Source organism: Megachile rotundata, chromosome 3, assembly GCF_050947335.1.
Source record: "Megachile rotundata isolate GNS110a chromosome 3, iyMegRotu1, whole genome shotgun sequence".
Taxonomy (NCBI): Eukaryota; Metazoa; Arthropoda; class Insecta; order Hymenoptera; family Megachilidae; genus Megachile; species Megachile rotundata.
In genome coordinates this window covers 13,253,565-13,277,907 of record NC_134985.1, presented here as the reverse complement: position 1 = coordinate 13,277,907, position 24,343 = coordinate 13,253,565, and the positions used below count along the sequence as shown (strand labels likewise).

The following is a 24,343-nucleotide window of genomic DNA, read 5'->3' as shown; positions in this document are numbered from 1 at the left end:
TTATTAAATATTGACCTTTGAATTTTTTCATACGTAGCAGGACAAGCGAATAATTGTTGATGTTACAATATTACCAGATTGCTATGAACTGAAATTTGTTAACTGTAATCACTCCGCAGTTGCTCCTGTTTTGTATGTGAATGCTGGAATGTTGACATTCAACATGGCGGCATGTCGTCAGTGCTGTGCTGTGTCGTGGTGAGTTTTATAAATCTTTCTAAAGCTATTTGGTTACGAGCTTTGTAATGAAACCTTTACGATCCGCAGAATTATTCGATTCCCGACAATCGTATCCATATTTCATAAGCACACGAAAGCTCAATAAATCTTTACGATATCGAAAGAAACGAGTGACCTCATAAAAAATTAGAATCTCGTAACTGGCGAGTACGTACAATATTTCGGATTTTTGTTTTGAACTCGTCCTTTTGGTATAGTCGTTGTCACTTTGAATTCAAAGTTAGCCATACCAAATTTCGTTTAGGATAACGAACACTTATTTACTTTTCAAAGAACTTAAAATGACTGTATTATTACATACATTTAAACGTTTTCATGTGGGTGTCCAAGTATTGTGTCCCTTTTGTAGTAAAGTTCGAGAATTATGATTTATATAGAAAATTAATGGAAACGATGTCTTGACTACTTGTGTAATATCAATTAACGAAATTTAGAACACAAGTAAAATCTGGATAAACAAGTAGAAAACATTGAAAAAGTAATACCAGTTGGAGCATAAAAAGTCAATGTCAAACTGGCAGTCAATTATTGTGAATATCTAATTTATCCCGTGTATAACCACTAATAGAATACACAAAATATGTTGTAAACTGCCATATATATTTGAATATTCCTATAATGTGGAGCGAAAAATATATAATAACCTATATGTACAAATGAGATACTACCTCTGGTAAAAGTATATTTTTTATTTTATTTATTTAAGGTAAAGTTTAACATACGAATATATAGAATATAATACAAGTATTATTCGTTTATAATTCGTAAAATTGTATTTAGTCTTTATAACTGCTAAAATTTTGATAATTATTTATTGAACATAATAATTTTTTGAAAAATTAATTAAGCTTAATCATTGAGATAATTTTTTCAAATATTTTGTTTGAGATACAGAAATTTTAGTCAAGAACATATTTTCTTTTTTTTTGTAAATAAGGAGTAGCTGTATCATTGCAAAGTTTTGGAGTATCATGAAAGATAATCTGTATCTGCATTAGTTCTATTTTTAAATTTCTTGTGAATGAAGCTCGTAATCATTATGACATGAGTGTTTATTTTGAAAGATATTAATTTAATCAATATTTTGTTTTTATTTCAGCTTGTGTAATTGTTAGTTTAGGACATTTTTGAAACCAAGGCTCACTGTAAATTCCATAATTAAATGCTGAAGAAAGAAACGCTAACATAGAAATATTGGAACAACACAATCACACTCAGCACGCATTGAAGACATCTGAGGATTTTCAAGTCAACATTTATCTTTTAAATCTTCTATGTTTTTTGATTTACTCCTTTTATAAAGGATGACTGTTGTTTAAAAGGAACACGGTTATTCTAGAGTATGCTGAATTGAGTACATATATCAAACAGTTGTTATAACACTCGTGCATACGTATGTGGAAAGTATCAATGGTCTATGATGTGCTAAGAATTTTGTACTTGTATTAATTCGTAAAACAATATTAACTATATTGTTCATTTGTATATTATGTACACAAGCTTTGTGAGAAAGAGTTAGGTGAGCCATAAAAGTGACCGTGATTGTGATTGCGGCTGAGATTGTGCTGCTCTTGACTAATAAAATACTTGTATCTGTATAAAGAGTGCCAATTTTGTGCAGAGTTGCCCAGGTACTCTCTTAAAAATAATTTATGAAAAAGGTCAACATACTTTCAAAACCTTCCTTCCACTTCTTGGTCACAAAGGAGTCTGCATTTCTGCAACATTTTAAAGAGCCTCTCTTCCTCTGTATTAAGTTCTTGTAACATTATAATAGTGAATGAAGATATAAGGTACCAAGAACCGTTCTGTGATATCTATGTTAACACTTAAATAATTGAAAAGACTAAAAATTTCTAAATATAAGTATATATATATATACATATATATATTGTGGTGAAACGGAAGTGAACATAAAAGAAAATTAAGTAATTGTTTCAACAAAAAGAGAAAAAAAGGAAATCTTATACGTAAAGATTACATTTAAAATTGTGCAAATTTGAGACAATGTCCAACAATCCTCAGTGGAAAACGTTCCAGCCGCCAATCATGAACTCTGACCCTGCAATACTGGATTACAAGTCAATGGCTATACCAAGTCCCAAAGTCATAACGGGATCACATCAATCAACAACTAATATTTATCGTAATGGTAACAACTACAGTGGTGATCATTATATGATGGATTCACCTCCTAGAAACGGAAAAAGTACCATAAACTATGCTGGTTATCCTAATACCAAAGTGTCACGCAACGGAGTTACTAGATTTCCCTTTGGAACATTTACAGGAATGGAAGGAAATACTGGCTACACAGAGGAGCCAGCAACAACAAATAATTCTACCTATCAAGATCAATCAGCAAACCAAGGACCTCGAGAAACCGGAATAATTGAAAAATTACTAGTAAGAATTTTGGTTGTCTCTGAAATATTAGTACATGTAAAATTGTAACAATTGTAATATTTTTCTTTTATTTTAGCATTCTTATGGATTTATACAATGCTGCGAAAGACAAGCAAGATTATTCTTTCATTTTAGCCAATTTAGTGGTAATATAGAACATTTGAAAATTGGAGATCCTGTTGAATTTGAAATGACTTATGATCGAAGAACAGGAAAACCTATTGCTAGTACAGTTAGCAAAATTGCTCCAGAAGTGGTTAGTATATTATTAATTCTCGAACGGTGAAACTGGGTCAATCACAACCCAGATTGAGCACTTAAATTTCTAAATGCAACAAAACAGAAAACGAAATAGATTGTCTCAGCAGTTTGTCATTCGAGAGTTAACATTTCTATAATCCTTTTAATGTAACAACATTACAATTAACTGTTGAAAAAAATGGAAAACTTATAGATATTTTTATAATATAGGTGCTAAGCGAGGAAAGAGTTATTGGACTCGTAACAACAGAACTACAAGCAAGCGGTGACTCACAGGGACGTATCAGTTATGAAAACCGGGGAGAGTGTTTTTTTCTGCCATATACAAAAGATGATATTGAAGGGAATGTTACTTTGCGTTCTGGCGATAAAGTGTCATTTCAAATTGCTACCAATCAACGGTATGTAGATTGCTTCAAAACATAAAATTGTGCAGAATTAATACAGTACTGCAATTCATTTGCAGTGGAAATTTGGGTGCATGTCACGTAAGATTGGAAAATCCCGCACATCCAGTACGCTATTGTGGAGTGGTATGCTCGATGAAGGAAAATTTTGGCTTTATTGAACGTGCTGATGTAGTTAAAGAAATTTTCTTCCACTTTAGCGAAGCTAAATCTATGAAAGAAGAACTTAAACTGGGAGACGATGTTGAATTCATAATACAAACCCGAAACGTAAACATACATTTTTTATATACAAACAACTTTTTGTATCTAGTGTACACGTAAATTTAATTGCCTTTAATATGTTTAGGGAAAGGAGGTAGCTTGTAATATAACTAAACTGCCACCTGGTTCAATCGTTTTTGAGGAAGTCAGCAACGAGGTAGTAAAGGGACAAGTACTGAAACCTCTAGAAAGAGGTACTGCAGCTCGTCATCAAAATGATCCATTACCTGGAAGAATTCGATATAGAGATACAGATCACTCTGAAGTTGAAATCCCGTTTGGTGACAAAGATCAAAAAGGAGATTTTACTCTCAGGTAGTTATACAAGATAATTCACCTAAATTACTTGTAAACTACTTGTTACATAAAGTAGTTAAAACTTGTATAAATACAGAATGTACTTTTAAAGTGCCATAATTTATTTTATCTTATCAGATTACTCATAGATTGATGTATGTTGCAGACACGGGGACTGGGTCCAATTTCGTATTGCTACAGATACCAGAGATCAACTCAAGAGAGCCACCGAAATATTACTACTACCTGAATCTTTTACTGTATCTGGTGAAAGACGAGAACAAGGTGTTATAACTGCACTCAAAGATGGATTTGGTTTTATTCGTTGTGTAGATCGAGACGCACGACTTTTCTTTCATTTTAACGAGGTTCTGGATGTTGATAGAGAAATTAGTGTAGGAGATGAAGTTGAATTCACAGTAATTCAAGTAAGAATAATACTTTTTCAGATCGTGTTTATTTTTCTGAGACATATTTCAGACAAATATTTTTATAATAGGATCCTTCCTCATCATTTTCAAACAATCGACAAAGTGCAATTAGATTGAAACATCTACCAGCTGGTACAGTCCAATTTGAAACGATCATAGAAAAAGATATATTGGGCACTATAATTCAGGGTATAAATGGTATTGAGCCCGGTCTTATTGGATACATGAAAGACAACCAACAAAGAAGCGTTATTTTCTTCAGCAAAGATTGCGACCCCAAGAATATTCCAAGATTAGGTGACAAGGTATATAAAAATACGTTCGTATAGTAAATTTATAGATTCATCTGTGTAAAGTATCGACGTTTCAGGTTCAGTTCAGTATCTGTCAGGTAAAACGAAATAAAGAACTTGTCGCTGTCGACATATCCATAGTGAGTTCTTCTGGTGAGAAGACTCAAAACGGTAACAACAAAAAGTTAAATGGTCAAGTTTGCCAAGGCTTCATTGCTGCGCTTAAAGACGGATTTGGTTTTATTGAGACTGTAAATCATGATAAAGAAATATTTTTTCACTTCAGGTAATGGATTAAAGTCTTATTTCTTAGTTAATATTATTTGATATTTTATTCTTTAGTATACGTTACTAACTTTTATTGTTTAGTAATTTTGAGGGAGACGCTAGTACTTTGGAAGTAGGAGCTGATATCGAGTGTACGATCAGTTCTGGTAATGGTAGAGGTAACGGTGGTTGTGTAGCCGCGGATTATGTTAAATTGGTACCTCGTGGAAGCATTCCTAGGCCAACACCAGTTAGCGAGGTGCTTGATGGAACGGTCATAAGACCCTTACGAAGTGCAAATCCTGACCAGGCAGAGTATGCTGGCTTGATAAAGATAAACGCTACCAACGAAGACGAAGATACACCGGAATATGAATTCAGAATTATGGGGCTTGTTAACAAACGCGAGTTGCTGCAAGCGGGTGATCCTGTACAGTTACAAGTTGACTCGGCAGGCCATGCTTGCAATATTGTAGCAGTTAGGAAAAAGAGGAGGGCAACAGTGGACGCAGTAAAAGGTCTTTTTGGTTTTCTTGCTTATGAAGTTGATGAGGGTAAGAAATTATTCTTCCACATGAGTGAGGTTCGAGATCATGCGATACTTCAACCAGGGGATCAGGTTGAATTCGTCTTAATCACAAATCAACGTACTGGTAAATCATCCGCATGCAATGTAACGCGTCTAAGGTAATTTCACATTTATATATTTCTATTATATATTTTTGTTGTGCATGAAAAGGTTCCGATCCCGCAAATATATAATTTTGATTGCTATGGATATCTCGAGTTATATTAACCTAACGTAACTTGAATAGACTTGACTTAACCTAATGCTAACCCAACCCAATCTAACCTAATATAATAATGTATCCATGTTCATATTAAAAAGAAAATATCCACAGAGCTAATATTATACTAGGAATATTCTTTAAAAAACAGTACTCAATGAGTATATTACAATTGGATATACTACCCTATATAAGTTTTACTGCAGCTATTTATGCAGTAGGATATTGGCTATAGTAGAAGAATATAGTATAATAAACTTACTCATAAATTAGTATTCATAAAAATTCTATCTCAGCAGATAACTGTGACCGCCATATTTTTTTATCGAAGAATACTCAACATGTCTCAAGGTATCCATAGTAATAAAACTGATATACTTATTAACTTATTACGCATAAGTACCATTATCTTTTTAACAACATTCGTTAGAGTAATTAACAGATTTTTTAATTTTATTTTTGATACAGCGATGCAGGTCAACAACGACCGGAACGCTTAATCAGTCGATTACGTACTACATCATTGGAAGACACAGGTCCTAAATTAACCATAGTTAGACAACCAAGAGGTCCAGACGGCACGCGTGGATTTAGTCAGGAAAGATCCCAGCATACCTCTGGTGCCATCCAAGAGTAATGTCGTATTGAAATGGTTACTGCTTATCCAAATTGTAATCTACATTACTTGTTTTTAGTCCATACACTTCGGTACCGAGATTATTATTATTATAAGCATCGTAAACATTTGCCAAATTGAAACTAATATGACAGCAATAATAACATTGATAATAATCAGTCGATTGGATCATGATCTTGTTGAGAAACAGAAGAATATAAAAATAAACAACAGAAAAACAACGAGTCATTTTATCATCTTTATACAATATGAAAATAATCAAGAAGGCAGTTTGTCCGAATTACTTTGATTTCTCTAAAAAAATTACCAAATGTTTTGTTCCTTTCTTTGAAAAAAAAATGTGTAACGAACTTTTGTAATTATCAACAATAGTTGCAAAATATTACTGAAACTTCTAATTACTATATACATATATATACTTTTTTCAATAAAAATTTTACACGCATTTCCTTCATTCGATTTATTATAAACGCAGTTACGGATTGAAAAAAAAAAAAGAATTTACTATTATACTGTTGACAACCTGCCTGTTTGTAATGTTTAATGTCCCATCTGTGTTTATAAAAATATACGTAAATGTTGATACAATTTTTTATTTATATTATTTTCTTTAGAATATTTGTTTTACCTGTAATGTACACGACGATCAGTTAAAATGTATAATAGATAACAAAATTTATAATTTTGTTGTAATTGGTCACGTAATCAAACTTGTTGAAACTTGTGAATTTACATAATTTTATAATCGAAAAAGCAGACATGTATTTTACTATATAAATCATTGTAATATGTCACTATGTTGAAACAAAAAAAAGAAAAAAAAAATGCCTCTGAATTTGTAAAAAAAAAATTATAACTTGGCCAATTGTTTGTCCTAGATGATATATAATATATAAATAAATAAATATATATATTATATATATATATATACACATACATGTCGTTAAGTTCCTGATGCAGTCGCGCGTTCTAAAATCAAACTAGAGTATTACCGATTCAAGTCGATAATATAATATGCATAAAAGGATAACAAAAAGTACTTACGTGAAAAGTAAAGGAATCGCATTTTATAAGTTTTGCCATCAGAAAAATAGCAAAAACAAGATATAAATTGTTTAGGAATAGACGAAAAGAGTAAAATGATAACGGGCATTAACACAAGCACGATACAAACTAAATGTCTGTCGGAAAATAATTCATGAATCCAACACATCATGTGCATACATATTGTAAAATTATTGATGAATAAATAATGAAACTATTAAACACGTATCTTTTTCAATGAATTTTTTAGGACATGTACAACGTGTATCGAATATTTTCTTTTTTTTAAATAAATATTATTTTCAATTAATCTCGTGCAATGTAGCGTATATTAACAATAATTTTTTTTTTACTAACAACAGGATTATGATATATACAATATGTTTATTATGTATGTACAAAGATGTGTAAATTACCGCAGAATATGTTTATTTTTTGTACTTAACATACTGAATGTATTTGATTTCGGATAGATGAGAAGATAAACGTTGCAGATCAAATTATAACGCACTCGTAAGGAAACGGTCCTCTAAAGCGTTGGTTATTATTTGGCCCTGGGCAAGCTGTAAAATATAATTGTTTCATTAGATAGGTTTTTCTCAATGTTTTATATATTTTATTCTTGATAAAATTTAATTGTGTGACTAGGATTTTTAGAGGAGGCAGGTCCTCTACAAATAATTTTTAGAAGTTTACAAATTTGGGAACTGAAATTTGAATCACTTACGTTTGTCACAATGTGATCCGTAGTAACCAGTACCTTCGCAACGACATTTATACCCAGGGTCCGATGATATTTGCAAGCATGATCCGCCGTTCAAGCAAGGTTTTGACCTGTAGCATATGTCCCCACGTCTACCTGCAAAGGTATGATTATTATTTAACAGTAATAAAAAGGTACCTTGTATACAGGGTGCTCCTATCGACGTTAATCATTTCTCTTACAAATAATAATTATTTTATATCTGCAAAATTTTACAAAACGTACAAACGTTTTTACATAGATCAATTTTATTGAACACTAGCACGCGATATCGCGTGAGTAGTAATGCATGTATTTTTATTTATAATATAAAATCTTGAAGATGGTATATTTCCTGGAATTAGTGGAAAATATTGCTGCTTCTAATGTGAATTAAATTAGGTAAGTTGGTACCTCTTAAAGCTTCTTTGCAGTCTTCATTATTATTATATCTGTATTCGGCGGAACATCCGTAACCGCACCTGCATTGTGCGTTGTAAATACGACATCCATATTGCATTTGATCCAAATCACAGGCCCGTGACAGTGTACCTGTTATCATAAGTTTGGAATTAAAATAATTTTACAAATAGTTGAACTTTCTTTTTTATGGAATATATCAGAGAAGAGCAAATGAACTTGTTTAAATTAACAAGCAGTCTCAATGAAATTATATTAACTTCTGCGAACGTTTTCTTCATTGAACGTTCTATATATATAAATATATATCTAGTGAACGTATCTGCAGTTTATTTACCCTAAAGAGATAATGAAACTTGCCGGAGGCAAGTATTTGTACCGGATATGTTCATTGCACTTCCCACTTGTCCAAATTGATAAATGTTTAACGAGATAAAGTACGATTGCGTGGGTTAATTGAATTTTAAGCGTAAATTCTATTATTCTATTGTACCTTTATCATTGTTGCTAAGTTTTTCTCTTATCAGTGAAATCGTAGTTAATTATAAACGATCTTCGACAAAGTAAAATCAGTTTAGGGGAGATGCGAAATGTTGTGCATCATCGAAAGTATACTCTCTTATCAAGACACGTTATCTGACCACTCGGTGAATGAACCGAGACGTTTCTTTCAAATAAACCATTCTGATTTATTTTCCTCTGAATGAATTAACATCGCGAATTAAAGAAACCATAATAGTCACAATGTAATTTTAAAAATATTTTTATATCAAAGAGATTATTAAGAGATGTTTGCACAAAAATTATTATTTAAACAAAATATGCAAATTTAAAAATTTCAATCTTTTCAAAGTTAAATTTCTCAAAAATTGTATTAGCAAAAAATGATTTACGAATTCAATGCAATCTCTCAGTATTGTTAATAGCGCTTTAGTTTAAAAAAGAGTTCAACGCTAAAATGAAGCGCAAAAAAAAAGAAGAAAAGGGTGTTCATACCTATAAGTACAAGTAGCAGAATTATTGGTGATACCAATCGAGGTAGCATGATGGGTTTAAAATCTTGTACGCAGTCCAGAGGAGAAGTGTTCTGATAACGATAATCCAGATAATCGCAGAGAAGTTCGAAGACAGAGAGCGACGACCGGCGCCTGCAGTTAGGGCTTTTGCTTCAACTCTATAGAGTCAAAGGTCGAGCGTTCAAAAGGGGTTCTTTACACGTTCACTATCGTGAGGATAAAAATTCGTTGTTCGGTGCAATAAGCCCCCGATTCCAACGAACAACTCTCCTCGTTGAGAGCGCTGACCAAACTGAACCGCCGAAGCCAGGCAGCCGGAGGCAACTGCCTCTTCACGACTATTAACTAAATGTTTGTACAGACTAACGCGCTTTAGCTTAGTTAGGATGCCCATCGGACTCTGCTGTGAACCAAGAAACCATGCGTGGGGTGTAAAAACGGCCGTTTGTTACACGACTCTTATATACAGGGTGGACCAGTAAGAAGTTTTCATTATTGATGTTGGATATCGATTTTTTATGTAGAGCTTCTATAGGGATTATCGTACAATGTTAATTATTTGTAACATTTCAGAATTAATTGTAAGACATTTTCATCTTCTTTAATGCTACTATACATTTTTTTAAATTACAAATTCACAAATTTTCAAATTCTGATTGTTAAATTTTTTTAATTCTTAATTTTCCAATTTATAAATTTATAAATATTTAGATTTTTTAATTTTCGTGTCTCTAAATTTCTAAATTTAAATAATTTTAAGATTGTACACAGTTCTCCAGTAATAAACCACATGGTAAATAGAAATCGTTGAGTTTTGAAATTTAATTATATTTTTTTTTAATATTTAAAAATAATTACATAAAAGTTATTAAACGTTTTATAATAAAATGTATTTTGGTGTGTATTAAATATGATAGATTTTGTAATAGGATTAAATATATTTGGCGCCTTATCTTTTTTCTCGGCAAATTTGATATATATAGAAGCGCTGAACGGTGAGGGAAATATATTATCACGTTTTAAAGTTCGATAACATTTGACATGTACGGTCATAATTCCGGAAGTTGATACGGCTCACATCTACTGGAAGGATTGTGCACAATTTGTGCAGCTTTCTTTTAAATATTGTTATTTATAAGATAAGCAAGTATGGAATGCGGATTTATTGAATTTTAAGAGCAAAGATTATGATATCGTGAAATTAAAAATTGGGTCAAGGCGGTTTATTAGTTAGAATAATAATTTATTGAAAAAAACATAGTCTTTTGATTCGAGGACGGATTATAAAACTTTTAAGGCACTTTGTTTACATTATGTAACTAAATTCAAGTACTAGCAATGCTAGAATATTTAACCATGGACCTAGGAATTAAGTATTTGACAAATACTTTATAAACATAACCTGAAATCCAAATGTAACAATTGTTTTAATTAGTATTTTTAATACCTATGCTTTGCATAAAAATTGGTATCTTCGTAATACGTCATTACGTATCCTCTTCATGATAGTCGGTTATTTTTATATTCTGCAAAACAAGGTTTATATATAATATAACTTAGCACTATATATAATGATATTAAAATAATAACTGTTAGTACCTTACATGAATGTTTGATCATGTTGTTCATGAATCATCGTTGCTCTTCGAGACTGAACCATACCGCTTTGTCTGTTATACAATTCTCTGACCAAATTGTCTTTTTCTTGTTCAAGTATCGTTATTCGTTGACTTTTTTTACTGACTTCCTAAATTTTTAAGAATCACAAATAAGTTAACTATGACTCTTATTAATGTGTAACATTTATTTATCATTCTCTTACCTCTGTAAGTCTATGATTTTGCTGTTTCAGCCTAGATAACATATCCTGCTGAAGTTGCGTTGATGTTGGAGCACTAAGGAAGGCAAGATTCATATGAAGAGGAAGTCCACCACGTTCCCAACTGCTTATTAATGCAGCTAAATGTCTATTAACTTCCAATACCCGTGCTCGTTGTAATTCTAAACGTTCTTGCTGTGCTTCTGTCCACTGCTCCTAAAATATAAAACATATACATTAGTAAAGAGAATTTAAAACAATTTTATAGAATCATAAATAGCTTCAATACCACATGAGATCCCATACGACCAAGATGTTTAATTTTTTCTTGAGTAGCAGAGATTTGTTTTAAATACCATTCTCTAGCTTTATCTACTGCAGCCAAACCTTGTAGCAGTACATCTTTCTCCTGTTCAATTTGCTTCATTCTTTTCATCTGTAAATAAAAAATATTATCAAATAGTTTCTTTTACTAGGAATAAGAAAACAGGTTTCCCAACTGATATAATTTGTCCAAGTATTATAAAAGCATGTTATATGATAAGTTGACTAATATTAAGCATAAGAATTTTTCTACTATCTACATGTTAATAGTCACCAAATTTCATGCATACCCAAAACCAATTACCAATCGTTAGTTGGGAATCCTAGAAGAGAACATCTTTACCATATTGTAATCAATACCATTCTGCAACGTATGGCGTCTAGGTTCTCTGCGACGATTCAACGGTTTTTTAGGTTGCAGACTAACTTGATTATTTTGTAGCTCAACTGCTTTACCATCTCCCAATATTCGGGTTGGTCTCAACAGTGTTCTAGCATCTGTTCTATAGTTTACTGCTGGTAATTGCCGTTTTTCTATAGCCTTATCATCATTCATTAACAAACCCATTTGCCAGTTTTGCAATACAGTTCGAATCTCAGATTTATCAAAATTTCTATCAGAATTAGTAGTCCTAGCTTCTAAGGCAGCACCTGTTCTTGGAGGTTTTGGAGGTCCGTACGCTTTACTTAGTTTAGCTTCTGTTCCATTTCTACTATCAATTAGTTCTAATTGTCCATGATTAGTTTCTTTTCGACCTGCTAATAATTGTGGCATACTTAAAGTACGTTGCTGAGATATAGCATTATTTGGTCTAATAGTCGCAGTGTTTGGGGACGTCCATGTTGTCTTGTTTTGACTATCAGGTATAAGAATTGGAGCAGATGGTGGTCTATTTGGTTGACCATCATGTTTTTTAGAATCAGAGTCTGCTTGAATTTGCAGTAAACATATTTTAAGCCCTGTGCAAAACCTTTCAAAGGATAGTAAACCATTAGATGGTGTAACTTTCTTGAGGCTATCTAAAACACCTTTCGGAAGGCCCTGTGTTCCATCATCTTGCCATCTGCCTTCAATATCCGAGAACTTGACAAAGCCAGTATTTTGATCATCCATTATGTCAAAAAGTGTACGCATGGCACTGACAAAATGTTTTGGCAATCCATCGATGGCAGAAGTTTGTATTTGTGCCATGTTTATAAACAAATATACTTAAAGTACAGTTATTAAGACAACATGTGTTCATTTAGATACTAAAACTAATACATTACCTTCCTGATAATGGAAGGTACATTGTCTTTTCAAGGAATGTTTGCTTCATCAATCATTTTTTTTAGTTAACCATTACTTTAACTTATTGAACAGACGTTTTTTTCTATACTCGACATTTATTAATACGTATTTACAATTTATCAGAAGAGTTATTCGTGTTAAATATAAATACGTTTAACGCATTTTAGATACATTTTGTCTTTCACTTCTTGTCAACAAAATTTACTTTTCTTCTCAGATAACCTCTTAAACTTTCATTCGTGTGTATGCAACTATACATATGTGTACAATATGTATAGCAATGTGTATATATATATGCGAATACAGCGATGAGACAGGTGTGTCGAATCAGTATGAGCAAATCTAGAACATACTACAGTTATTTTTCTCATAGAAACTGTTCCTAAAGAATCGTTTTTTAAAAGTTTATCGGTAGTTGGTATGCATGTGACTCTTATTTATTCTCGATGAAAAGTTTTCGCGCCATCATTGTTATTACAGAAAAAAAAGAGGAGGAACGATAAATTAGGAGGAAGGATAAATTAAAAGGAAGGATAAATACAATACGATTATTATGCCATCTACAATTTCTTATTTATTCCTTTTTTACATAACATAATATCTGCACAGTAATTTTCTAGTCAAATTTTCTATAAGCATAAATTCTAACTGTAAGCATACATTACAGAGGTTCGATGAAAGTTTCAAGAACTACGTTCTTAACTAATACTAAATAACGCACATAACATACTAATCGCTGGGAGCTCTATTTAATCTTGTGCACTGATTATGTTACCATCAGAATATTCTTGACCTTCAACCGGGTTTTGAGGCGCTTCGACATTAGGGCTTTTATCGATATCGCTATCAGAAGAGGAGGTATCTTGAGGCAACTCGATACCTTGCGTTAAAAGACTGGTTATCCTTTCAACGTCCACCGTATCATCCTGCTCGTGTATCTTTCTAAGAGCGTTCGAGACGATACAGAGATCACCCCTAAGTTCACTGACCACCGCCGTAATCTTTTGAGCGTCTGTGAGAACCTCTACCGATTGTGTGTAGGGATTGTAACGTAACCCAAACGGACGTTGTATCTGATTTGCAAACGACCTAAAAATATAATGTATTGTCACTACTCACATAAAATATTGTCATTAAAAAATTGTAAGTATCATTAGTACATAATATAAATTTATTAAGTATGCATTTAATTATATTTTATAAAAAGAATTTTAAATTAACATACCGCATTTTTTCTTTAGCTTCCTCGAAACTGTCCGTGTAATAATAGGCGTTTTGGAACGCAGTGATGATGCATTCCTGTTTGCAAGTAATTTCCGGCTCGAATCGAAAAGTTTTCTCGGGGGCAGAAACAGCGTGTTTCAGTTCCGCGACAGAGGACAGTAAACCTGCCCCATAAACGCGGAGTACTCCGTCCTGTTTGCATAATCCAAATTCCACCGTGAAGAAATACAACTGTGGAGAAAGATACGTAACGGAATATTCTTCTTTGTTAACGCAATTCTGGTTCGGATAAATTTTTTTAAAGTTTTTATGAGACCAGGAAATGTGTCTTGAACACGGTACACTTACAGTTGCCAATTTATTGATGTCCTCGTCCGAGGCTCCCAGGGAGGCCAGTCCAAGTTCTTGAGAGAATTGAGCGAAACTTGGATTCGCTAGAAGCGGCATGTGGCCTAACAATTCGTGACAACAGTCCCTGTAAATAATTTGTAAGTCAGGAACAGGAAACGGTAAATCGAAGTAAAGTAGGATTTAAGGAATCTACAAGAAATTTATTCAACTATTTTGGTTATTTTACTGTATTATTTTGTATTAATAATTTTTTAATTTTCTAAATTTTCAGGTTGTTAGGATTCTGGATGTCTAAGTTCTTAAATTTATTTTTTAAATTTTCAGATTCTCAGATTGCTAGATTTCTGATTTTTTATTTTTCTAAATGGCCAAATTTCTAAATTCATTACTTCCTAAATTTCCAAATTTCAAGCTTGCTAAATTCCCAAACTTTCAATTTTCTAAATTCCCGAATTTTTAACCGCAGCACCGAAACAAAAGAATGAACAAATAGTCCAACACAGTATTTTATCAAATTAAATTCTGTCGTAATATCGGAACACTCACGGTTCGGGCGTGTAAAATGGATCCGAAGAGTGTCGAATATATTGCGTGCAATGAAACACGCGAAACGCAAGGCCAGCTAAAAAATCTCTGGGTGAAAGATAGCCAGCCACGGGTCGAAGTTGAAATCCAGTGGTTCCTGATAATTTATAATAACTTTCACTCATAGTTTCGATCTTTAACAATGTATCATTGATTCACTACTCACGTTTCAGAAAAGTGTTTACATCTTGTAACTGCGGTATGTTATCTTCCCTATTAAACATTAAATATATTACTTCACTTCTGGTTGATTAATTACTTCTTATTGAGCATCATTCATTTTAGAACAAGGATCTTTACCTGTAGCCACAGTACTTCACAAGTTTTGGCCAGTTCTCCAAATATTCCTTGCAAGCGTGCTTTTGATAGAGCTGATGTAATTCACGGAAGACGGTTCCCCTAGATGTTCATAAAAATTATTAAAAAATATAAAAATATGAAAATATCAAAGTATCAAAGTATCAAAGTATGAAAATATGAAAATATCAAAGTATCAAAGTATCAAAGTATCAAAGTATCAAAGTATCAAAGTATGAAAATATGAAAATATCAAAGTATCAAAGTATCAAAGTATCAAAGTATCAAAGTATCAAAGTATCAAAGTATGAAAATATGAAAATATCAAAGCATCAAAGTATCAAAGTACCAAAGTATCAAAGTATGAAAATATGAAAATATGGAAATATCAAAGTATCAAAGTATCAAAGTATCAAAGTATCAAAGTATCAAAGTATCAAAGTATGAAAATATGAAAATATCAAAGTATCAAAGTACCAAAGTATCAAAGTATCAAAGTATCAAAGTATGAAAATATGAAAATATGGAAATATCAAAGTATCAAAGTATCAAAGTATCAAAGTATCAAAGTACCAAAGTACCAAAGTATCAAAGTATGAAAATATGGAAATATCAAAGTATCAAAGTATCAAAGTATCAAAGTATCAAAGTATCAAAGTATCAAAGTATCAAAGTATCAAAGTATCAAAGTATCAAAATATCAAAAATATCAAAATATCAAAATATCAAAAATATCAAAATATCAAATTGTTGAAAGTCTTGTTCAAAGATGAGTATCTCAGATATCCACGAATTTATTTATCCACACTTCCATTGCATCCACCGGGAATTGGATTAGGGAAGTCACTCGAAGATCGTGAGGATAAATCGAATAAGGACAATTAAGGGGTGCATTCAATGCGAGCCAACCTCTGCTTGTTCACACGTCACGAAGGAAGGTGGAAGGAAAACTCTTCGTTTTGTATTGGCAAGGCTCAGAAACTGTTTCGTAATCGAAGGAAAAACTTGAGACGATATCGAAAGAATCTTCGTTACAGATTGCCTTCACATCCTTTAGAGCACGTACTGGGTTTTCTTGTAACGAGCGGAGAATCAAGATTTCTTGCATTTTGCTACTTTTTGTTAAATACAATATTTTGCAAGATGTATTATAAGTATTACTCATTTATTATTGATGATTAATATTGTACTTCAAAATGCAAGTAAATATAAAAGGAAATAAGTAAATGAATAATTAAAAATGAAGGACATACAGAAACTAACAGAACGTTAATATTAGAACAATAGTTGTTTTGTGACAAGGGTTGAAATAATATAATTGAATAAAATAGAAAAAAATTTATATTAGTTGCAAATAAGGATTTAAGACAGAATTCTAAAATTCAAATTCAAAAATTTCTAAATTGTTAACAAGATTTTAAACAAATTTCCTATATTCTGTACTGTAGTATAATTTTACAAACCATGTTCTGATTTCTTCTGGAGTGTACTGAACTCGAGGAATCGGTTGTCCACTGAAAATATAATTTCTTACGTACACAATCGTTTAATTTTTGTATATTCTCAATTATTTTGAAAGAAGTTTATTTCTCACGTACTATCGATAGCTGTTTGCAATGTCAGCGAATTGTACACGACGTTTGCGATAAACTGGATCTTTGAAGCCCTAAAATGTTTAAAAATACATAGTTAAATAGCGTCCATAAAATTAATATACAGAGGTGCTCCACATAAGTCTAAATAATTTTCTATGTTATTAAAAGTAGAGAAAGATTAAGTAAATAATTTTAAATCTGATTATCAAGAAAAAGAAAATTTTTCTAATTGTAAATTATGTAGAATACTATAAATCATGAATTTGTAAATTATCTGCAAATTATAAAATTTTAACTAGCATGAAAAACGTACAGGATGATCTGCGTCTAATTCAGACCCATACATGAGTACTTTCTGAGCTTGATCAAGGTCACTTATTTTTCGTGGGAACCACGGCATGTCTACCTCGCTGAAATCTGCAAAGTCCATTCAGACAAGATTCTGTATCCGTAATTTCAATACGGTTGTCAGAGTTCGAAGTGTTTAACACTAGGTTTCCAGGACGTATTATTTTGACGCATTTCGAATTTCTTTAAGAAAATTACAAAAGCCGTTCGCATTTTTATTTTATTGTGCTGACTTTTATCCATTGAACGAGGTAAATGTATATTGAAGTCTATTTTCTTCGAAAGCTTTGAAATATTGAAATTTGCTATGTGGTCCTATCTCTACGGATGTGCGTCAATTTCACGCGATCGTAATGTAAATAAAATTTTTAGTAAATTAGTTTTACCCAGGCAAAAATTACAACAATAATAAATATGAATGCACCGACAATACCTTATGAACGACGGACTTCGCTAGTCCGGGGTCGCACGCGGCCGGCTCAGCCGTATGCCGGGTTCGGACCCGGGTCGCAGTACAAATCGCAGTTCGCAGGGTAGAGGGAAGTAAAAATATGAACGTAGAATATCGAAGTAATGTACTAAAATATTATTGAATAATAAAAACTTTCTATAAATATCTCATATTTTCATTTCTTACTTTTAGTGTTTAATTATATTCTAAGTGGTTGTTTTTCTTTAAATGTATTCGTTCTTGCGTCAAATTGACGCGTGTAGAGATAGTAAATGTCCGTAAACCTAGTGTTAAAGAAATAGAAATGTGTCGAACTTACCGAAACTCGCAGCGGCGGACAGCGACGGAGCATGAGGAATAGTTCCCATTTGTTCGTATTGTGCCAAATTAATCGCTGCGACTTCGCGGCTCAACATTCTTGTCAACTGTTCCATCCTTTTTGAGTCGCATTCAACGTCCACCAGAATTTCGTATTCCGAACCGCGACGCAACGATTTACGCGACTCGATGTGAACCACGTTTACACCGAGGTCCTTCGTACAAAATTTACATTAAAATGCTTCTTCTCAACAAAATCTTTGCATAATAGTACTCTTCAAATCTCTTTTAAACTAAAAAAACTCTTTGGGTAGGAACAAACAAATGAACGATTATATTTTAATGGGAAAAACACAAGTTGAAAAGATAAAATTGAAGTCAAGTAAATAACTTGAAGCCTCTTTTAATTAATACGAATGTTAAAAAGAATTACCATGTTAATAAAATCAGTACTAATAATCGCTATCAAAAAACAGTCATAAAGAGTCATTAAAATCTTTGAAAAAAGTAATCTTTATACAATAGTCTTGTACCTGGAACACTTGTAGTGCTCGTGCCAAACCGCCAACTTGATTTTTCAAAGAGAAGACCACTGAATTTTTATTGTCGCTGTTCGGTTTTCGTTCGACCATGGGGATCTGAACGAAGGAAAGAACATATCCGTGCGTTACGTTCAACTTGCATTCAAATTTTATAACTACAATTCTTCGTTAAATATTGCAATTATATATAGCGAGAATTATAGCAAGTATAATATTAATATTTATGAAGGGGTTGAGAGATGTTTCGTAGGTTCAGATCAGTGATGGGTGGATGAAATGCTTGCTGAAGACATTATTTTACTATTTTGGGAAGTTTGAGAACTTGGGAAGATTTGGGGATGTGGGGATTTAGGAATGTAGGAATTTGGGGATGTGAGGATTTGGGGATGTGAGGATTTGGGGATGTGAGGATTTGGGGATGTGAGGATTTGGGGATGTGAGAATTTGGGGATGTGAGGATTTGGGGATGTGAGAATTTGGAGATGTGAGGATTTGGGGATGTGAGAATTTGGGGATGTGAGAATTTGGGGATGTGAGGATTTGGGGATGTGAAGATTTGACGATGTGAGGATTTGGGGATGTGAAAATTTGGGAGCGTAGGAATTTGGAAATGTAAGGATTTGGAGATGTAGGAATTTGGGGATGTGGGAATTTGGGGACGTGAGAATTTGAGGACGTAGGAATTTGGGAATGTGAGAATTTTGGGGCGTAGGAATTTGGGGACGTAGGAATTTGGGGATGTGAGAATTTTGGGGCGTAGGAATTTGGGGATGCAGGAATTTGAGGACGTGAGAATTTGATGACGTAGCAATTTGGGGATGTGAGAATTTGGGGACGTAGGAATTTGGGGATGTGAGAATTTGGGGGCGTAGGAATTTGGGGACGTAGAAATTTGGAGATGTGAGAATTTGGGAGCGTAGGAATTTGGAGATGTGAGGATTTGGATCCGTAGAAATTTGGGGATGTGAAGATTTGACGCTGTGAGAATTTGAGAATGTGAGGATTTGGGAATGTAGAAATTTGGGGATGTGAAGATTTAGAAATGTAGAAATTTAGAAATTAAGAGATTCACCAATTTGTAAATTTCAAAACTTAATGAATCAAAAAATTATAAATTTGTAAATTTAAAAAATTGACAAAAGGTTCTTGCAATCTCAAAAGTTTCTATACTCATCGACATCCAGTTAACTCGTTCTCCAGCGTTCCACCACCGATCCACCCCACGACCCATCTCTCTACTCCCAGATCTACCAGATCCTTTTCCTACTACACTTTGCACTAATAAAAAAATCAACCCACATCGCTCGACTTGTGTATAGGACTTCCTTCCTTGATAGCCCAATGTTCACCCCTCTTGTACAGCCACACCCCAAGAAGGCCTTTTCCGGATCCACTCATGACGTTGCCAATTTCTTGCTACTCTCAACTTCTTCTAAAACCAGACGGACACCAGACGTCCGAACTGTTAACAATAAATTCTATTCCGAACTGTTAAAAATAAACTCGATGACAATTTCTGTAGTAAATACTATAATTTATCCCTTGAAGGACCACGAACTGTTAAAAATAAACTCGATGACAATTTCTGTAGTAAGTACTATAAATTATCCCTTGAAGGACCACTAACTGTTAAAAATAAACTCGATGACAATTTCTGTAATAAGTACTATAATTTATCCCTTGAAGTACCACGAACTGTTAAAAATAAACTCGATGACAATTTCTGTAGTAAATACTATAATTTATCCCTTGAAGGACCACGAACTGTTAAAAATAAACTCGATGACAATTTCTGTAGTAAGTACTATAATTTATCCCTTGAAGGACCACGAACTGTTAAAAATAAACTCGATGACAATTTCTGTAGTAAGTACTATAAATTATCCCTTGAAGGACCACTAACTGTTAAAAATAAACTCGATGACAATTTCTGTAATAAGTACTATAATTTATCCCTTGAAGTACCACGAACTGTTAAAAATAAACCCGATGACAATTTCTGTAGTAAGTACTATAAATTATTCCTTGAAGTACCACGAACTGTTAAAAATAAACTCGATGACAATTTCTATAGTAAGTACTATAATTTATCCCTTGAAGTACCACGAGCAACAGTGTCCCGGTACCGTTGCTCTTCGCCTCTTCTTAAGACCTCGGTCCCCTCCGCGTACTCGTCCTTCTCAATGACGATCTGTTCGCGATTGGTCGCCGCACAGTGGTACGAAGTTTCCCCATTGGTCGGATAAGACTTTCCATGGGGTTGAAGAGGAGTGTTGGCTCACCCCATTTAACCGTAACTGTGTGCCGGTTGCTGAATGTATATTCTTTGTGACGTCACTGGAACCTTACGAATCGTGGGTGGTTCGAAGACGATGAACGGGAGAAGAGATTGCGAGATCTCATGAACGAGGCTTTTTCTTTTCTCTTGCACCCTTGCACAACTTGCGTTCGATTCGCACGCGGCTCGCGGGCGTTCTCTGGGTTTCTGGGACAAGTGAAATTGGTTGACCAGGGAAAAGACACGATTTTTGTCGCCTTTTACTGTCTTTTAATTTAACGTCGCCATGGATACAAGGATTGATAGAAGTCTAGAGAAATACTAGGGTTTCTTTTTGAAAATTTTAGATTTTTGATAAAATTATTTTTAGCGGATTATTAAGTTCTTCGACTGTTCTTTTTTAAGAGAAAAATATTTATATATTTTTTTATTAAAAGATTCTTCTTTTTAATTTTAGTATGAACGTTTTTAAGTATGTATATTTTATTTTTAGCAGGTATATAAATTTTGTTATGCAAGTATTTTTTGATGCATAAATACAAAGATAATATTTATAGGGGTAGAAAGTGGTACATTAATTGAATAGTTGTTATAAAATATATGAAAATTAATACAAAATAAAGACAATATTATAATTTCATTTGTGTTATGCAAATAATTATACTTGTCAAATTGCTAGGTAATTAAAAAATTAAAAAGTGTTTGATCATTGTACAAAGTCAGCCATTTGCAATCACAGTGTTCAAATTTTAACAGACAAACTACTAAAAGTCTTGACAAACTACTTAAAAAATATGCTATTTAAAATAATTCAAAATTGTCAACAAAATAAATTACTCAAAATTATTTAGACTAAATAAAAATGTACTAATAAATTTGAATTATAACACGAATTTTGTGTCGATACGTGATATTTAAAATATACAAAAGAAGTAAAATGTGTCGATAAATGTCAAACGTCTTTACACTCGAAAGTGTTTCCGAAAAGTGCAGTCTTCTCCAGAGAATTGAATTTTTTTCTCAATGAGACAATCGTTCTCCCTTTATATTTCCTTCGTTGGAACAAAGAGGGTGTTTAATAAAAGCTCGAGAAGCAGCTACTTCTCGATTCTTGGCAAAGCAGATGCAGCACATTACCAATGTCCATCACTTACCGCTATCAGCTACCATCCAAGCTTTACCCTCGCTGAATTATACCAAGAGTTCTTTCTTGGCATTAGGAGAATTGAAAGTATCGTACGATCTGCGAAATGGATCTTTCGTTTATCGTCATGTTTGTCGGGAAGTAAATCGATTCTGATGCGTAGAAATGACATGGTTTTTAGGAACATTTTTCGTACCTGTGTAGTTTATGCGGAAATAAATTTACCTTTGATGTACTTTAAGTAGGAGGAGAATGGAAGCAATAATTATTTATTAGATTATTGTTTGGCAAGTTTTTGAGTTTGTTGATTTGAGGGGTTGGGAGGGTGGAAGTTGAACGTTTGAGAATTTTGGGTATTTTGGGAATTTGGGAATTTGGGAATTTAAGGGATGGCAATTGGGAGATTTGGGGAGGTGAGAATTTGGGGACATAGGAATTTGGAAATGTGAGGATTTGGAGACGTAGGAATTTGGGGGATGTGGGAATTTGGGGATGTGAGGAATTGGGGACGTGGGAATTTGGGGATGTGAGAATTTGGGGGCGTAGAAATTTGGAGAAGTGGGAATTTGGGGATGTGGGAATTTGGGGATGTGGGAATTTGGATAAGTAGGAATTTGGGGGATGTGGGAATTTGGGGATGTGAGGAATTGGGGACGTGGGAATTTGGGGATGTGAGAATTTGGGGGATGTGGGAATTTGGGGATGTGAGGAATTGGGGACGTGGGAATTTGGGGATGTGAGAATTTGGGGGCGTAGAAATTTGGAGAAGTGGGAATTTGGGGATGTGGAAATTTGGGGATGTGGAAATTTGGAAATGTGAGGATTTGGAGACGTAGGAATTTGGGGAATGTGGGAATTTGGGGATGTGAGGAATTGGGGACGTGGGAATTTGGGGATGTGAGAATTTGGAGACGTAGGAATTTGGGGAATGTGGGAATTTGGGGATGTGAGGAATTGGGGACGTGGGAATTTGGGGATATGAGAATTTGGGGGCGTAGGAATTCGGGGACGTAGGAATTTGGAGATGTGAGAATTTGGGGGCGTAGGAATTTGGGGATGTGAGGATTTGGGAACGTAGGAATTTGAAAATATGGGAATTTGGGGATGTGAGGATTTGGGAACGTAGGAATTTGAAAATGTGGTAATTTGGGGATGTGAGGATTTGTGAATATGAGAATTTATGGTCGTAGAAATTTGGAAATTAAGAAATTCAGGAATTTGAAGACGTGGAAGTTTAGGAACTTGTAAAGTATTTTTTCAAATGATCAAGTACAATTTTCAATTTTTCCAATTGAACTCCTTAACTCCTATAAGTGTTAGCATTACACCCCTCATAATTGTATACATGCTAATCATTGCAGAGAAATCAGTCCACATTATTGATATCAATAACACCTACCAATATTAACAACGTAGCTTTCAATAACAAAGAACAGCTCCAAACTATTATAATTATTTTTTATCATTCTTTTATAATTAAAAAAACACGACGACATCGTCATCCACCCGCATTTCAAGGTCTACTGTTTCGCTCAAGCTTCCACAAAATGCGATATCTTCATTGGTCCTTTAAGCTGAAAATTGAATGCTCTATTGTGTTTCGAATAACTTTGAGATCAAGATGAAAGATATACACAGAATTTAGTAGTTCATGAACGAAACCATTGTGTGGTTCTACAAATACAATTTGCTTTATGAATACCCTCTTTATAACTTTCAGATCACTCACTGAAAAATTAGAATAAATTTCATTATATTTTAAAGAGCATCTTGTCTTGCTTAAACTTTTGTCTTTTAGACTTGTATTAATTTTATGTACACTTGCAATATCACTGGAATATCCAGTGAAATACTAGTTCCTTTTACCGTAGACTATCTCAATACAGACCTCTTCAAAAGATTTCATCGATTAACGAGAAATAGAGGAACTAAGTAAGGACAAGATGGGTAGTCGCTGTTTGCAAACAGGGAGATCCTCTTGGACCTCCCTCTCAGCACGAATTAACGTCTGTTTCAAACGAAGAATCGGAGAATAATAAAAAAATCAGCACACATTGCAGGAAACAGAAATCTAGGTAATTATCCTTCGTTAAAAACTATAATTAATATCATAACCTCCTGCAGTACAATTTAATCTCATGAACTCGATGGCTACTGTCCGCCATTTTGTTTAACTCTTGCACTCAAGATGGACGTTCGCTCACTGTATTTATTCTTTAGACTTCAAATCTAGTTTCAAATTCTTTTTCACTCTAATGCAGTA

The 24,343-nt window shown here is 33.4% G+C and overlaps 4 protein-coding genes and 1 long non-coding RNA gene across 13 annotated transcripts; 2 read left to right on the top strand and 3 right to left on the bottom strand.

The window, feature by feature from the left end:
• Positions 1 to 49: 49 nt before the first annotated feature.
• Unr (cold shock domain-containing Unr) lies at positions 50 to 6,512 on the top strand. Of its 6 annotated transcripts, none has more exons than XM_012282517.2 (12): positions 50 to 198; positions 1,340 to 2,646; positions 2,723 to 2,902; positions 3,118 to 3,308; positions 3,374 to 3,584; positions 3,664 to 3,893; positions 4,042 to 4,303; positions 4,375 to 4,611; positions 4,677 to 4,885; positions 4,969 to 5,553; positions 5,954 to 6,005; positions 6,123 to 6,304. In XM_012282517.2, the coding sequence occupies exons 2-11, from the start codon at positions 2,248 to 2,250 to the stop codon at positions 5,955 to 5,957; spliced, it is 2,508 nt and encodes an 835-aa protein (XP_012137907.1). In that variant the 5' UTR covers positions 50 to 198; positions 1,340 to 2,247; the 3' UTR covers positions 5,958 to 6,005; positions 6,123 to 6,304. The 6 variants fall into 6 exon arrangements, with proteins under 6 accessions (XP_012137907.1, XP_012137906.1, XP_012137903.1 ...); XM_012282516.2 differs by having other exon boundaries at positions 5,951 to 6,005; XM_012282513.2 differs by lacking the exon at positions 5,954 to 6,005 and having other exon boundaries at positions 51 to 198; positions 1,340 to 2,449; positions 2,531 to 2,646; positions 6,123 to 6,512.
• A 1,187-nt stretch (positions 6,513 to 7,699) lies between these two features.
• On the bottom strand, positions 7,700 to 9,904 carry LOC100874659 (uncharacterized). The gene is made up of 4 exons (XM_003702097.3): positions 9,494 to 9,904; positions 8,492 to 8,629; positions 8,063 to 8,194; positions 7,700 to 7,898 (listed from the first exon to the last, which is right to left on the bottom strand). Exons 1-4 carry the CDS (start codon positions 9,540 to 9,542, stop codon positions 7,831 to 7,833), a joined length of 387 nt encoding a protein of 128 aa, XP_003702145.1. The 5' UTR covers positions 9,543 to 9,904; the 3' UTR covers positions 7,700 to 7,830.
• Positions 9,905 to 10,404: 500 nt separating this feature from the next.
• On the top strand, positions 10,405 to 16,550 carry LOC105662137 (uncharacterized). Of its 2 annotated transcripts, none has more exons than XR_013037410.1 (5): positions 10,405 to 10,656; positions 11,366 to 14,090; positions 14,189 to 14,659; positions 14,794 to 15,306; positions 15,393 to 16,550. It is a non-coding gene; the product is annotated as an uncharacterized LOC105662137 (long non-coding RNA). The 2 variants fall into 2 exon arrangements; XR_013037411.1 differs by having other exon boundaries at positions 10,405 to 10,660.
• LOC100880787 (suppressor APC domain-containing protein 2) lies at positions 10,736 to 12,848 on the bottom strand. The gene is made up of 5 exons (XM_012282505.2): positions 12,000 to 12,848; positions 11,622 to 11,768; positions 11,336 to 11,548; positions 11,118 to 11,260; positions 10,736 to 11,039 (listed from the first exon to the last, which is right to left on the bottom strand). The coding sequence occupies exons 1-5, from the start codon at positions 12,846 to 12,848 to the stop codon at positions 11,033 to 11,035; spliced, it is 1,359 nt and encodes a 452-aa protein (XP_012137895.1). The 3' UTR covers positions 10,736 to 11,032.
• Positions 12,914 to 20,598, bottom strand: Trhn (tryptophan hydroxylase). 3 transcript variants are annotated; one of them, XM_076529271.1, is made up of 12 exons: positions 20,148 to 20,598; positions 19,958 to 20,090; positions 18,650 to 18,754; positions 18,118 to 18,331; positions 17,313 to 17,416; positions 17,003 to 17,070; positions 16,868 to 16,918; positions 15,408 to 15,506; positions 15,274 to 15,320; positions 15,069 to 15,204; positions 14,173 to 14,646; positions 12,914 to 14,036 (listed from the first exon to the last, which is right to left on the bottom strand). In XM_076529271.1, the coding sequence occupies exons 2-12, from the start codon at positions 20,054 to 20,056 to the stop codon at positions 13,697 to 13,699; spliced, it is 1,737 nt and encodes a 578-aa protein (XP_076385386.1). In that variant the 5' UTR covers positions 20,057 to 20,090; positions 20,148 to 20,598; the 3' UTR covers positions 12,914 to 13,696. The 3 variants fall into 3 exon arrangements, with proteins under 3 accessions (XP_076385386.1, XP_003702029.1, XP_012137896.1); XM_003701981.3 differs by having other exon boundaries at positions 14,173 to 14,402; positions 14,520 to 14,646; positions 19,958 to 20,593; XM_012282506.2 differs by having other exon boundaries at positions 19,958 to 20,598.
• Between the last annotated feature and the right edge of the window lie 3,745 nt (positions 20,599 to 24,343).

Coding starts and splice junctions, on each gene's coding strand:
- Unr (XM_003701983.3), top strand. CDS start 2,248: ATGTCCAACAATCCTCAGTGGAAAACGTTCCAGCCGCCAATCATGAAC. Junction 3,894..4,041: donor AAAGGAGATTTTACTCTCAG/GTAGTTATACAA, acceptor TGTATGTTGCAG/ACACGGGGACTGGGTCCAAT. Junction 4,886..4,968: donor GAAATATTTTTTCACTTCAG/GTAATGGATTAA, acceptor TTTATTGTTTAG/TAATTTTGAGGGAGACGCTA.
- LOC100874659 (XM_003702097.3), bottom strand. CDS start 9,542: ATGCTACCTCGATTGGTATCACCAATAATTCTGCTACTTGTACTTATA. Junction 8,630..9,493: donor TCTGCTACTTGTACTTATAG/GTATGAACACCC, acceptor TTATGATAACAG/GTACACTGTCACGGGCCTGT. Junction 8,195..8,491: donor CTGCAAAGAAGCTTTAAGAG/GTACCAACTTAC, acceptor ATACCTTTGCAG/GTAGACGTGGGGACATATGC.
- LOC100880787 (XM_012282505.2), bottom strand. CDS start 12,848: ATGGCACAAATACAAACTTCTGCCATCGATGGATTGCCAAAACATTTT. Junction 11,769..11,999: donor ATGGTATTGATTACAATATG/GTAAAGATGTTC, acceptor TTTTATTTACAG/ATGAAAAGAATGAAGCAAAT. Junction 11,261..11,335: donor AAAATCATAGACTTACAGAG/GTAAGAGAATGA, acceptor TTAAAAATTTAG/GAAGTCAGTAAAAAAAGTCA.
- Trhn (XM_012282506.2), bottom strand. CDS start 20,056: ATGAGTGGATCCGGAAAAGGCCTTCTTGGGGTGTGGCTGTACAAGAGG. Junction 17,417..18,117: donor GTCCGCCGCTGCGAGTTTCG/GTAAGTTCGACA, acceptor TGGACTTTGCAG/ATTTCAGCGAGGTAGACATG. Junction 16,919..17,002: donor ATTGCAAACAGCTATCGATA/GTACGTGAGAAA, acceptor TTATATTTTCAG/TGGACAACCGATTCCTCGAG.